Source organism: Ailuropoda melanoleuca, chromosome 2 (assembly GCF_002007445.2).
Source record: "Ailuropoda melanoleuca isolate Jingjing chromosome 2, ASM200744v2, whole genome shotgun sequence".
Taxonomy (NCBI): Eukaryota; Metazoa; Chordata; class Mammalia; order Carnivora; family Ursidae; genus Ailuropoda; species Ailuropoda melanoleuca.
Window position 1 is genome coordinate 191,842,935 of NC_048219.1, and position 13,778 is coordinate 191,856,712.

General features: G+C 42.6%; 1 protein-coding gene across 5 annotated transcripts in view; it reads left to right on the plus strand.

The window, feature by feature from the left end:
• The window catches only part of DIS3L2 (DIS3 like 3'-5' exoribonuclease 2), a 344,092-nt gene that overhangs the window by 152,877 nt on the left and 177,437 nt on the right, over positions 1 to 13,778 (plus strand). For all 5 annotated transcript variants that reach the window (XR_004623668.1, XR_004623670.1, XR_004623669.1 and 2 more), the window contains exons 7-8: positions 1,651 to 1,751; positions 6,336 to 6,583. Coding sequence is in view for 1 of the 5 variants with exons in the window: in XM_002917970.4 (XP_002918016.1) it covers positions 1,651 to 1,751; positions 6,336 to 6,583 (349 nt within the window). In the remaining 4 variants the exon portion in view is untranslated. The remainder of the gene's footprint in view (positions 1 to 1,650; positions 1,752 to 6,335; positions 6,584 to 13,778) is intronic.

Here is a 13,778-nt window from a genome sequence, read left to right on the forward strand (position 1 = left end):
AAAATAAAATAAAATAAAATAATAAAATAAAAGATGGATATCCTCTTTCACTGATGGACAGGGTGATCAACAATGGGAAAGTTTTCGTTTTCGTTTTTTTTTTTTTTCTTTTTGGAAAACAGTGAGGATTCTGCTTTCAGTGGGCACTATGGTAGGCATATTTCAGCATAGATGGAAAAGCAAACAGTTGATCATTCTTAAGCCCCAGTAGGTCAGATCATGTCAGTGTTTCCAGAGTACGCCCAGAATAGTAAAACTTGGCCTGAAGCTGAGCCTTTGCTAAGAGGCAGCCAGTCCTGAAAAGGATTTATTTATTTATTTTGGCCTTGGTAATGTCTAAATGATGATAAGTGCAAGTCTCTCTTAGCTATCTAGAGTGGGGCCCACATGAATTGGTTGTGACCCCTAAAATCCAGAATCTCCAGTATAGTTGGATAAGAATATTTTGTGGGGGGGGGGCGCCTGGGTGGCACAGCGGTTAAGCTTCTGCCTTCGGCTCAGGGCGTGATCCTGGCGTTATGGGATCGAGCCCCACATCAGGCTCTTCCACTATGAGCCTGCTTCTTCCTCTCCTACTCCCCCTGCTTGTGTTCCCTCTCTCGCTGGCTGTCTCTATCTCTATCGAATAAATAAATAAAATCTTTAAAAAAAAAAAGTATTAAAGAAAAAAGAATATTTTGTGGGGGAACTGTAAAGTAACGTATGAAAATACAAAATATTGAATGTTCAAAAGTGTGTAATTTGCTGCATTTGTTCATGAGTGGTTTTAATACTTCTGGTACAGAGCCTAACTCCCTCTTTATTGGGGAGATGCGGTTTCAGTTTCTTGGGTGGATGTGCATTTTATAAGTTTCTTAAGAAAGGAAATTAAACATTTAAAGACTTTAAATACTCTTTATATAATGTCACTAAGAAAAGCCAGGAAAATCAGGGTTGGCTTATTTATTTATTTATTTAATAAATATTTATTTTCCACCATTTTGTTTGTTATGGCTGGTACCAAAGTACTTTTAAAAGTTAACATTTGTTTTGATTTCAGCAGATGTGCATAATAAATTAGCCTATCTCTGCTGGTCACTGTGGGCTGGGGCAGCATTCACATCTAGTATGTCTGGCACATTGACACTTGGCGCATTTAGTTCAATTCAGCCCAGTTTGATGCTCTCCACTCATATGATGCTTAGCATTTGAATAACGTTAAATAGACCATGTGGACTGCTGAGCGTGAGCATTAATTCAAGTTGGTGATGTGACTGACCTTAGCTAAGTCTCGTAACTTCTGTGGGCCTGGGTTTCCTTTTCTGTAAGGTGAGTAGTTTAGGGTAAATGGCGCTGTGAATTTAAAAATCCCACCAGGCGCCTGGGTGGCTCAGTCTGACTCTTGGTTTCGGCTCAGGTGAGGATCTCTTCGGTCTGGACACCAAGACCCACGCACTGGCTCCCTGCTCAGCCAGGAGTCGGCTTGAGGCTTGAAGTTTCTTTCCCTCTGCCCCTCCCCCCACTCACGCTCGCACACTCACATGTGCGTGCTCTCTTTCTAAAAAAAAAAAAAAATTAATCTTAAAAAAAAATCCTATGAGTTGGTATGCCTAGTAGATATGCACCTAACTGATTCCTCTTCTCTCTTTTTCCTCTCTCTTCTTATTTTAGGAAAAGAGGATTCTGATACTCCAGTTACAAAAGATGAGAGCACCTCCATGTCACAGGACCCAAGAGCTTTACCAGAGAAGTCGCTGCAAAGATCAGCAAAGGTCATTGCCCACAGATTTTCTGCACATGTCCAAATGACTGTCACCTGAACTACCTGTCAAAGGTGTCTCCTGCAATTCAGTTAGGACTGTAGTTGGTCAGTTAATCAGGAGAGTCAATGGAAGCAAAGAGTCCTAAAAAGCTAATATTTTGTATAACTTTAAAGACATACATATATGTTGATTGGCCTGTGTTTGAATGAAGGTCCACAGCCTTTTCTTTGTGTGTGGGTATGTTTTCGAAGTTCTGCATTATCTTTTTGTGCTTAAACCACACTTGTAATGTGACATCTTTGACTTCCAGTTTGGGTTTTGTGAAGTGGAGTGAGAATTTAGGCAGTATGTGAAGCAATATGAACGTAGACTCCTTTTAGATTTTTAGTTTTTTGCTTCAATTTTTTTTATTATTGTCTTGTCCATATCTAATTCAAAAGCGAGTTTTTAATGTCTTGTTTAGTTTTCCCCAAGTATTTAATTTAGTTATTGTAGACATAAAAAATTGCTTTTGTATCCTGTCTGTTGTTTTGCATAGTTCAATTATGTTTTTCAGTTATATATGCTAGTGGCATATTCAGATATGGGATCGAACACGGCTGACCCTAGCTATGCAGATAGCTCGTAGTAGAGGAGGCGGTTTACTAGGTGGTAATAAGCATGAGGCTTTCTCTACCGGAGGCGTCCTTCAGCATGTTCGACCTGCGGGGGTAGTGTTGCCACTCAGTCTAGCAAGTGGGTCAGGACAGTACCTCTTGCATATTAACATGAGGAATTTCTGAATTATATTACATGTATGTTACCCTCAACTGCCGATCCAGTTATTTTAATAAGCATTTTGAATACTAACCATATACCCTTATACCAGGCAGCATGCTAGGTATGGAAGATTGTAATGAATGGAAAGCCTGTGGGCTAGATCTGGCTTATAAACTTGTGTTTTGTGTGACCTGTGCAGCATTTAACAATTTGGACTAAGTAGCTTACTGAAAGAAAATGAGACTTCTGGCTTCTCTTGACAAAACAAAACATCCAGCAACACTGGGCCGCATTCTTAAATGGCTTCAGTCAGAGCTGAGTACAGGCAACCCTCTGTAGATGGAACTTGTGTTCTGCGATTTGCTACTGCCCCCCAATGGTACCCTCTCTCTTGCTGGGTTTGTTTGGGTTTTTTTGGATAGCTTCTTAATGAATTCAGTCTAAAATCACAAGGCAAAACAGCACTCGTATGCAAAACTTAACGCTGTAGTCAAGTCATTTCTACTACAACTAGTGTATGAATCGTAGGTACTGGCAAGCTGCTTCATACACTTCTCGTGCTGTCGGATATTAAAACAAGAAGCATCTTGTTCAGACAAGATGGCATAGACTCATTTCTCCTTGCTCTGTCCTACCAGTACAGCTATAAACCCTGGGAAATAACAGGAGGCAACCATAGGAGAGTTCTGAAGGGTGAAGAGAGGAAGGCAAGTTAGTTAGGAACTCCTCTCTACTCCCCCAGAGGTAGTAGGTGGCTGGGGAACACCAGTAAGGACGATCCTGCCATAGCAGTTATGTGGTCCAGGAAACTTTTTTCTTCATGGGTCTGAGACACTCCTTTCCCACCCAGAGACACTGGGCAGTCAGGTAGCACCAGGGTCCTACCACAACTAAAAACCTTAAGTGAGAAGTTTCTGTGTCCCTGCATGGACACGGATTAGGATCTGTTCCTAATCCATACTAGAGAGACTAGGTGGCCAGTCCTGAGGAAGTTCTTTTCACCCCCTCAGGCAGTACCGGCAGAGACCAGCTGGAGCCCCAGTGGTTCCATATCAAACCAAATGTCAAAATACTACTGCACAGTCTCTGCAAATTAAATTGTCATTGGAACTAGAGCCCACAAAAGTAGTTCAGGACCTAAACAAGACAGGGTGACCTGCCTTCTAAAAGAAAAAATTCTAGTAAGACCTTGAATCTCTAACATAATAAACTAAAGGTCCAGGATACAATAGAAAATCATTCATTATACCAAGAACAGGACATCATCACTTGAGTGAGGAGAGACCACTAACTGATGCCAACATTCAGGTGTTGCAGTTATCTGACAGTGATGTTAAATCAGCCATCAGAAATATGCTTCAACAAGCAACTGAAAATTCTCTCAAAACAAATGAGAAAATAGAAAATCTCAGCAAAGAAAGAGAAGTTATAAAAAAAGAACCAAGTAGAAATTATAGAACTAAAAAATACAGTAACAGAAATAAAATACTTGCAGGGTGGGCTCAGTAGTAGAGTAGAGGTGACTCAGCATAGAATTAGTTAACTTGAGAACAGATCAGTAGAATTTACCCAATCTGAACAGAGAGAAAATAGACTAGAAAGAGGGAACAGAGCTTCAGGAAGTTGTGGGGCAATAAAATAGATTCAGCATTCAGATAATTGGAGTCAGAAGGAGAGGATCAAGAGAGTGGGGCTTATAGATTGTGCTGACTGGGAGCAGGTTAAAAATACCTTAGAGATTTTGAGGTCAGAGCAATGATTGTATAACACGAATGTGTAATGGTGTCCATTTTCCATCTGTATCATTGTAATTCTCTTCTGATAGACTTCATAGCTTGTGTTTGAGGTTGGAGAATAGCAGTGGCTGAACTGTCCCAGAATTGAGGATTTTTTAGGGTGGATGCAGTGGAAGAGCAAGAGAGGTGAGCCATCTGATGACAGGTGAGAGGACTAAAAGTGATGGAACATGACGTCCCTCAGAGGTAGGAAAGGATTCAGGCCTAAGAAGTAGCAAACAGACACAGAGTGGGCTGGGATCAAGGTGCTAGTAGCCTCGATGTGGTGAAGAAGCCATGGAGGGGAGCACAGGAGAGTAACAGAGCTGGATGACAGGTCAGTCTGAGATGATCAGGATTGGACCTGAGGATGCTGCATGGTGGCCATGAGGATGAGTTGCCAAAATGGAATGGAAGTGAGGGCCACTGGCATTGAAGCAATATAGGGACTGTAAGGGCAAGATAGGGGCTGAGTCATTCACTTGGAAATGCAAGCCAGGTACTGCAGAATAACTAGGAGGTCCATGGATCATAGTAGTAGGATGGGGACAGCCTCCACCATAAAAGGTTGCAGACATATGCACGAGGCGGAAACATGGACACCTCATTCAGGGGCTGTGTGTGTGAAGAAGCAGCCTCTGTGCAAAGGGCCTGGGACAGCCAAGCACATGTGAGGATGGGGTCAAGGATTCCCGACAGAGGGCATAGCAGCTTGTTCAAAACAGAATGGTGTTTTCCAAGGAGGAAGGAAGAGTCAGGAGAACATAGAGCCTATCATGGGACTGAGATTTGCTGAGAGGACAGGTGTCCTATGGGGCAACAGCCAGGTGTCCCTGGGGCAGAAGAGAGGCACACTGACTGGTTGGAGGTTCTTGGTAGATAGGCTGAAGCCCCACATGGAGTCAGAGACATGAACAAGAGCGGCAGCCTGCTCACCAGCAGTCTGAACCTTTGCTCAGGGGTCAAAGTGGAATGCTGGCAAGTAATTCCAGTGAAGGGGTCAAAGTGCAGACTGTCCTCAGTGGGAAAGGGAAACAGTTGAGGAAGAAGAACATCTCAGGATGGGTAAAGGGATTCACTTTCTTCAACAATGCTTCTCTCGGTGGAAATAGTATGTCCTTGTTGTGATGTGGTGGCCTGAGTCTTTGCCTGGTGAAATGAGAGAATGGGTTTAATGTTGGAAAGAAGGAAGGTGATAAGGTTTCCAGCCTTTTTGTTTTTGTTTTTTTTTTTAGAGAGGGAGAGAAAGAGAGTGAGTGGCAGTGTTGGGGGAGGAGGGAAAGAGAATCTTAGGCAGGCTCCACGCCCAGCGCAGAGCTCGACATGGGGCTCAATCTCACAACCCTGAGATCATGACCTGAGCGGAAATCAAGAGTCAGATCCCCAACCGAGTCACCCAGGTGCCCCGGTTTCTAGCTTTTAAAGGCATAATAAAGACCAATTCCTTATTTCTGTTTAATAACATTTTTTTTTTTAAAGCAACTGTAGTATTGTTCATGTGAGAAAAATGTAATGCAGAGCAAATACTTGGAACCAAACTTCCCTGCTGGAGTCTTAACATATGTCCTTAAGACATAGGTCTTGATTATAAAAGCACTTTCATCTAATTCATCCATGTATTGCATGGTTTTCCTTGGATAAATATGCTCACAGGATACTTAAGTTGTTGCAACTTAAATATGCTTACTTTGGGGGGCAGGTGGTGGCTCAGTCGGTTGAGCATCTGCCTTTGGCTTAGGTCATGATCCTGGGGTCCTGGGATTGAGTGCTGCATCAAGCCCTGCATCAGGCTTTCTGCTGGGCGGGGGAGCCTGCTTCTCTTTCTCCCTCTGCCTGCTGCTCCCCCTGCTTGTGTTCTCTCTGTCAAATAAATAAATAAAATCTTTTAAAAATATATATGCATTACTTAGTCACAGAGCATCACTGAGAGGCACTTCATTTGGACCTAGGAAAACTGCTGGGCCCAGCTAGTTGACCGAATAATATCTTGCTGACTTCTCCCAACTGTTATTCAGTCCTGTAGGTAAACAACATTTGATTATATCTTTGGTGTTTTCAGGTGGTTTACATCTTGGAGAAAAAACATTCCCGGGCAGCAACTGGCTTTCTCAAACTCTTGGCTGATAAGAACAGTGAACTGTTTAGGAAATATGCCCTATTTTCTCCCTCGGACCACCGAGTGCCTAGAATTTATGTGCCTCTCAAGGACTGTCCCCAGGACTTTGTGACCCGGCCTAAAGATTATGCCAACACACTGTTCATCTGCCGCATCGTGGACTGGAAGGAGGACAGCAATTTTGCCCTGGGGTAGGTGATCTTTGGCAGGAAAAACCACAGAGCCCAGACAGAACTCACTTTAGGTGGCCTTTTGGTGAACTCTTTTGTGTATTTTAATTATTATTTCTTTATTAAAACATGGGTACTTGGCATATTTGGGTCCTGATTTTTCAGAAATTGTTCTTAGCTACCACTTTGACTGGTCACCTGTAGGTTCCTTGAATTGCCAGGCGGTCACCGTTTTTTGTTCGTTTTTGGTTTGGGACATAAAACATAAGCACATTGTGAGTCTTCTACTTATTTCACATTATGTCATGACCCCTGTTTGTACTTGTGAACTGCAAAGGATTTATTGTATCAAACAATAAGACTCCTCCTTGCAGAGGCTAGTGTTAAAATATGCAAAATTCCAGGTATTTCAGGGGACCTCAGTCTCCTATGCTTTAAAATATAAATATGAGACAGTCCACCCAGTGGACTGCTGGGTGATGGATGTAAACAGGTCAATGGTGCCTGGGGCCCCCTTGCAGACCTGTTTTGTGTCTTCCTTCAGCTGGTGTCGCAAAAAACAGGTCTTGAACCTGGAGGAGAAGGGTTCGTGGCCAGAGCTGCTAGATGGTGGCAAGACTGAGATTTGTGTCTCTGACTGATGCCAGAGTGTCCTAGATAAATTCTCTGCTATGCCCGTTCCCGTCCAGCAGTGGAAAAACAGTGTCTGCTTTCAGGTCACCCACGTGTTCTCCAACATCAAGATGGGTGTCCGCTTTGTGTCTTTCGAACACTGGGGCCAGGACACGCAGTTCTGAGCTGGTCACTGTGGAGCCCATGTGACCAATTCCAGTGTGGTTGTGCGGGCCCATCTGTCTTAGTCGAGGGCTGTCCTTGCAAAACAACCTGACTGGTGCCTTCCAGGACCTGGGACCATTGACCAGGGCTTCTCATTAACCAAGGGCATGTACCTCCCTAGCATCCTGGATACTCCAGGGTCCATTCAGGGGTCCTGTTGGGCCCCTTCTTCAGGTTCTGGAAACTACTAGAAGAAAGTTCTTTGTACTTACTGCTGTTATAGGGAAGTCCTTCCCCTGTTGGTGAGCACAGAGGAATGCTGGTGTTAGAGAGGGCTCTTCGTCCTCCACCTGGAGACCCTCTGATTCAGCCCAGTCCCCTCTGCCCTGTCTCCTCTCCTTTCTGCTTTCAGGGGCTTTATCAGTCCCCTTAGAGAAATTCTCTCATCTCAAGTAAAATCTCTTCCTTATGGCTGGGAAAATTCCAGCCATCTTGAGTTACCCTCCTGCAGCCTCAAGGCTGGGACCAGGTCTCTCAGGTGAAAGTCAACAGCTCAAAAAATGTTTGAAGGTCTTCAATGACCCCTGTGATTGTAAGGTGTGTAAAATTTTTATTTTGAAAATTTCCGCAAACATTGAGAGAATAATATATCAGTAACAACTATCTGCCAATCATGTAATAAATTTATTATTTTGCCAAAAAATATGAATATGAAAGTATATTTTAATGATGTGCTTTTTTGTTATCGATCCCTCATAGGTTTTACTTATGGTGTTAAAAATTAAATTACCTGACTGTAAATAGGAAAGGGTACTATGTTTTTATGGAAGGTGTCAGAAACCAGTTAAACTTAAATATAGGTGTGTAGTCACAGAGGATCATAGATAGCCACTTCATTTTGATCTGAAGAAACTGCTAGGCCCAGTTGATCAAAAGCTGTGTCTGTTTTTTCTTATTCATTTTGAAAGAAAAGCAATAGTAAGTTTTAGCTATATTTTTAGCCCTTTAAGATTGTATCATATGCATCACACAAAATGAAAATAAAGGTGTACAAGTTAGAGAAGTTTATTCCGACACTTCTAAGCCAGTTTGGTGACTTGCTTGCTGGTCATCTGACATGTACAGGATGGGCCTTTGTGGGAATGTCCTGTGGTTATGAGTACCAACACTGAATGGATGGCCACAATATGTTGCTTTTATCGGATTCGTTCTATACTTAGCCTCTTATGCCTAGCAAAGTGAGCCAAATCAAATCTGTATGTTACACCTCATGCCATTTAAGAAACACTGTCCTGTGCCACTTCTTCAGTGATGTGAAGATCAGTGTGATTTACGTGATCTCAGAGCCACTCAGGAACAATTCTACTTTCTTTTTTGCTCTCAAGTGGAGTGATTGCAGTATCATCATTTTTAAGCCTAACTCGTTATCCAAAAGTGACGTCAACCCCTTGAGAACTAAATAGTCCTTCTCTGAGGCTTGCCAGTTTCTCACCATCAGCTCCGGAGGCCTGATAACAGCTGTGCCACCTGGCCCCTATTGATTGTGCCTGCCACACTCTACTTGGCAGTGAAAAGGGAAGACTTTCGCATCAAAGCAGGAAATCCAGCCTTGGCTTTTATCTGCCTTTCTGTCTTACCCCATTGTGTATACTTGATTGGACTACTTCCTTAGTCGTCAAGTTGTAAGGGTGTAGTCAAGAAATCTTCATGATGTGAGTTTCTCTTATTGTGCTGGAATGGTCTTACAGGTTCCTTTTTCACAGCTGAGCCATTAACTTCATCAAGAACTCTTTTCCTTGTGGGTAAATTACAACAACAATTGAAAAAGGAGTCAAGCCTTTGAAGCAGCAAGGATATTTGCAAGAAAGAACATTGTAAAATAATGGCCATGTATTAATCATGTACTTCTCAAAATAAAAAATATTTGAAGATTCTTATACTCGCATGGAAAACACTACGAAGTCTTTCTCTACCTTCCTAGTATAAAGACAGCAAAAATTATCATTTATGGAAATATGCCTTTTAAGATCTTTGTGAAGAAGAGAAAATTTATCTGAAGAAAGAGAGAAAAATGTGGCAGGTTGTCCTGATGAAGTTCTCAGATGGCGTCTCTCTCCGGAGGGGTGCGGGGTGCAGCTGTGGAGGCTGTTGGAGTTGCCTTACCATTGTGCTCTGGCTATCAGTCACTGATCTTTAGGCCCTGAGGTCACTGTTTCCCAGTCAGAACATTCTGTGCTAGGACTGCCTGGGCTTCCTCTCTCATCTTGCCATGTTTGGACCAGGAGTGTGAAGGTGGTGCTTCCTGTGGGTGTGAGTGTCTGTGGTCAGCTTCCCCAGAAACTCTGCCCTAAAGCAGAGGTTAGCCAAAGTGACTTCTTTCTGAATTTCTTCCCTCCCCCTACACTCTGCTCTTAAAAAGTTTTAAACTTCTTCTTTCATTGCTACTAATTATTCAAGCCCAAGGTCATTTACTTCTTCTGTAGTTAAATTCAGTTCATAAGGTAGGCGTTGATCAACTATGTGTAAGTCACTCTGCTATATTATGTGAGAAATAGAAAGGTAAACAAGGTGTAGTTTTTTTATTCAGAGAAATTATAGCCTAACGCAAAAGGACTTATATGTAAATGTCATAGGATTAATTTCATTCTAAGAAATGGAATCCTACTTGAGCTAATTTAAATAGAAGTGGAAATTAATTTAGGAAACTGGTGGTTCCCCTAAAACGCAGGGCTGGAAATGGAGGCAGGCCTCATGAGGATCTCAGAACTAACAAGGTGGCAAAAGAATCCCAGCTTCTCTCTTGATGACCCTGACGAGTCCAGCCTCCACCTGGTATATTTTCTGTACCCCTTTCTGCACATGAGCTGTATTATTCTTCATCGCTCTACACAGGAGCCATCTCCCTGCTCAACAGTGTACAGGCTGCAAAATGGCACTGCCAGTCCTCTGCGGGTCCCATACTGAAGTCTAGGTCATGATACAGAATTTCTAGGGTAGAAAATCTTATTGGTCTAGCCTGAGACAGTTATTTGCCCTGATCGGTAGTTTTAACGAGAGGTATTGGTCCAAGGTCCCATGGCCCACTGCCCGGTCGACAGGGACTGTGGGACTTGAGTCTCTGGGAACGAGTGTGGGTAAAGCAGACAGATTGAATGGCCTGTCTCTTTAGCTCTAGCTGTAGTATGAAGCAGAATGTTATAAGTTCTTCCATAGGAATAAAGTAGTTTTCTGGAAGTTTAGAGGACATGGGTGAAGGAAGAAATCTAGGATTGTTTCTGGGAGAACGGAAGCCTTTTTGCTGAAAGATCACTCTGACGGAAAGTCCAGAGTGAATGGGAGGGGACAGGACTGAAAGCAGGCAATCGTAACAGGCTATTGTATTAACACAGAGGAGATGGGGAGAACCCGAAATAAATGCATTGCAGTGAAGGAAGCAAAAGGAATGAAAAGATTCAGGGAGGATGAGGAAGGTGAATTCTACCAGTCGTGACGACCCATTGGAAATGGGGCATGAACGAGAAGGACAGAACCTCCGGTGAACTTGCAGGCCTCTGACTTGAGTGTTGGGCAGACGACAATGGCATTTTCACCCCGATGCACTGTGAGCAGCCTTAGCTCCTACCTTTCCCTTCTTTTATGCCTCATTTCCTGCCGTTTGCCAAGCTGATTGTGTGTGTTCGTTTCTCCAGATGTTTGCATACTACACTTGCTTTCCCAACAGTGCATTTCTCTTCTCCCTGCTGTTTGTTTAGTGAAATACTCAACTTTTATATTTAACTCCTTTGTCCGCTTGAAAAATATTCCCTGAGTCCTCCTTCTGGGGTACTCCCATAGTCTGTAATAGTACCATCATCGTAGCTTTGGCCTGTTTGTTTTGTAATTGCTTGTGCAAGTCATTTACTTGGCCATGAGTTCCTTTAGGACAAGGATACTCAGTGAATGTTTGCTGGCTGGTTGGATGGCCTTAAGGAGGCCATCAATCTTGGTGCCCCCTTCCATGTAAGCACTGCTTCTCTGGCAGCCCTAGTGGCGGTTTGGTACCTCCTGCTAAGGGGAGTCTGAAGACTATTACAGTACCAGAGACTTTTGGGTATTAGAAAGTTATTTTTCATCTTGTTCTTAGAGCTGTCATGAGAGATCTCAGTCCAGCCTTGGTTACCTCTGTACATCATATCTGCCACATTTGCATGAATCTTAGTCCTGTAATGCTAGCAAAAACCTAAAGGTAATCTGTTCTTAGTGAACCCTTGCTGGCTTTTAGGGATCACCGCTGCTTGTTATACATCATAACATATTTAGTACTTTTCCTATTTAGTACGAGACTCTTGTCCAGGATACTTAAAAAGCCACATTGGCTTCCTCGCTGGAATGATCTGTAATTATGTAATCAGATTTACAGTTTTAAGAGCTTCCCAACCCTCTTAAATCATCTTTCCCTTTAGAAACTCTTGCAATAGAATTCATGCCTATATTTTCTCAGACCTTTGTGAAATCTGCTATCCTAAAGTCTAGAGTTTATAGTCACAGACTTCCCTTCCAGGACGTCATGAACATGCAGATATCATGGTCCCTTTCTCCTAGATTTGTCGTGCTTTCTTCTTCTTGAATATTGAAGGATAAATCTTGAAGAAAATGGAAAAGTTTTATAGGAGCTACTGTAAGAAACATGATAGTTTGTCTTGGCAACACTTTAGACTAACTGAAGATACATAACGTGAATTGACCTAGAGCAAAGAAACATATTTATATTATTTGCTCTCGCAAACTTCGGTAGCCTTAAGGGATGGGGAGGAGGAAAAATAAATAGGTCAGTGGAGGTAGAGCAGAATTGAGAAAATTTTGTGTTGAACACGAGATTGTCTAGGCTTAATGGGAGGCTGTTGAAATAAGGAATAGAGAAGGAATCACAGTGCTGCTCATTTTAATGAGAGCTAAAGGACAGCAGCTTCCATTGGAGGAAGTGACTGGGTGAGATGAAGGGAGGGGAAGGGATTTGATTGATGAGGCTTGTTGTGGAGGAAGAAGTGGTGGGGGGGGCATCGTCTGTTCTGGTATCTTCATCTCCCAGCTTTGACCCGTCAGGTGCCAGTTATGAGACAATTAGAAATATTTACTGACTGTTGGAAGCAAATACTTTACTTTTACCATTCCATTCAGCTTTGATAGATACTGAATTTCTTATGAGGTAGCTATGAATTGGGGAGGTGGTCATTAAATTATATTAAATTGTATTTAGTAGGAAAATGAGATAGTAACTAGGTTGGAAGGGAAAACAGGAGAAATTCGTTTTATTGAGGCATAGCCTATAAGATCAGCAGATTGAAAAATAGTTCTATCCAATCTTTCCCTCTGTGCAAAAGGAGTACTTCACCTTATCAGGAGTATGTTCCTTATCTGAAAACTCTTCTGAAGAAGAGACTGAGTTATATAATCCTCTGAACTTGAAACTTAGACTTTGTAAGTCCCCTTCAGGGGGTATGGCTTTAGCTGGCTGAGAGACAAAAAGCAAATCAGGCTGAGGAAGGGGCTCTTTTTTTTGTGACTATTGGGCTCCACCTGGTGGCCTTTAAGGATCAGCTTTGGGAAAAGCCAGGTCTTCAACGTCGAGAGCATTCTGGTCAAAGCAGAGCAAAAGTAAAAGGGATGGAGGGGAATGGTCCGGAGCCAGGCTTTGGTTAGGGAACTGTTCTTTCCCTCACGGTGTGGGCGGTCATGAACCCTTCCTCCACGGTTGTTGGCTTTGTCCACAATTTCTTGTGTATCTTCTCGAAAATGCTCTTTCAAAGTATGAGAGACCTTAGCTATCATCAGCCTTCTCTTATACTCTTTAAATGCTTTTGTTCTGCTCTTTGCTCCCTTCACATCGACATTTGGCTCTTCTGTCACAATCTTCAGGGCCTTCCCTAAAATCATGTAGTATTGTTGAGCCTTTTTTCTTTTCCACATCTTGCTCTCTGTTTTCACTGATCTGCCCACTTTTCCTAATGTCCCCATTCCTTATTTGCTGCTTCCTGCTGTATCATGACAATGAGGCAGAAAAAGGGAAAATAACATAGTCTCTCCTCCTCATTATAGAAAATAATGTATAACATATACGGCCAAAGGCATGTTGTATTCGCCACACTTTTTCTTTCCTGTGTGTTGTTAACACAATTTCTGGGCTCCAGGTGCAGTTGGTGATGGATTGTCCTCCACTTGCAAGTTCTCAAGGGTCTGATACCATTGTACCTGTTTGCATGCAGTTTCCAACATGGACCGATATGCATGAGAGCGTTTATTTGAGTGATAATCACTACAAGAATGTATGTCTGTCCTCCTGTGTATGGCCTAGTTTTAAGGCTAAAACTTTATAAGAATATGTGGTGGAAGCAGGAGGATGGATGGTTTCGAACACTAATGTTGACTGTTAAATTTGTCCAATTTGAGGAACTCTTTTGCT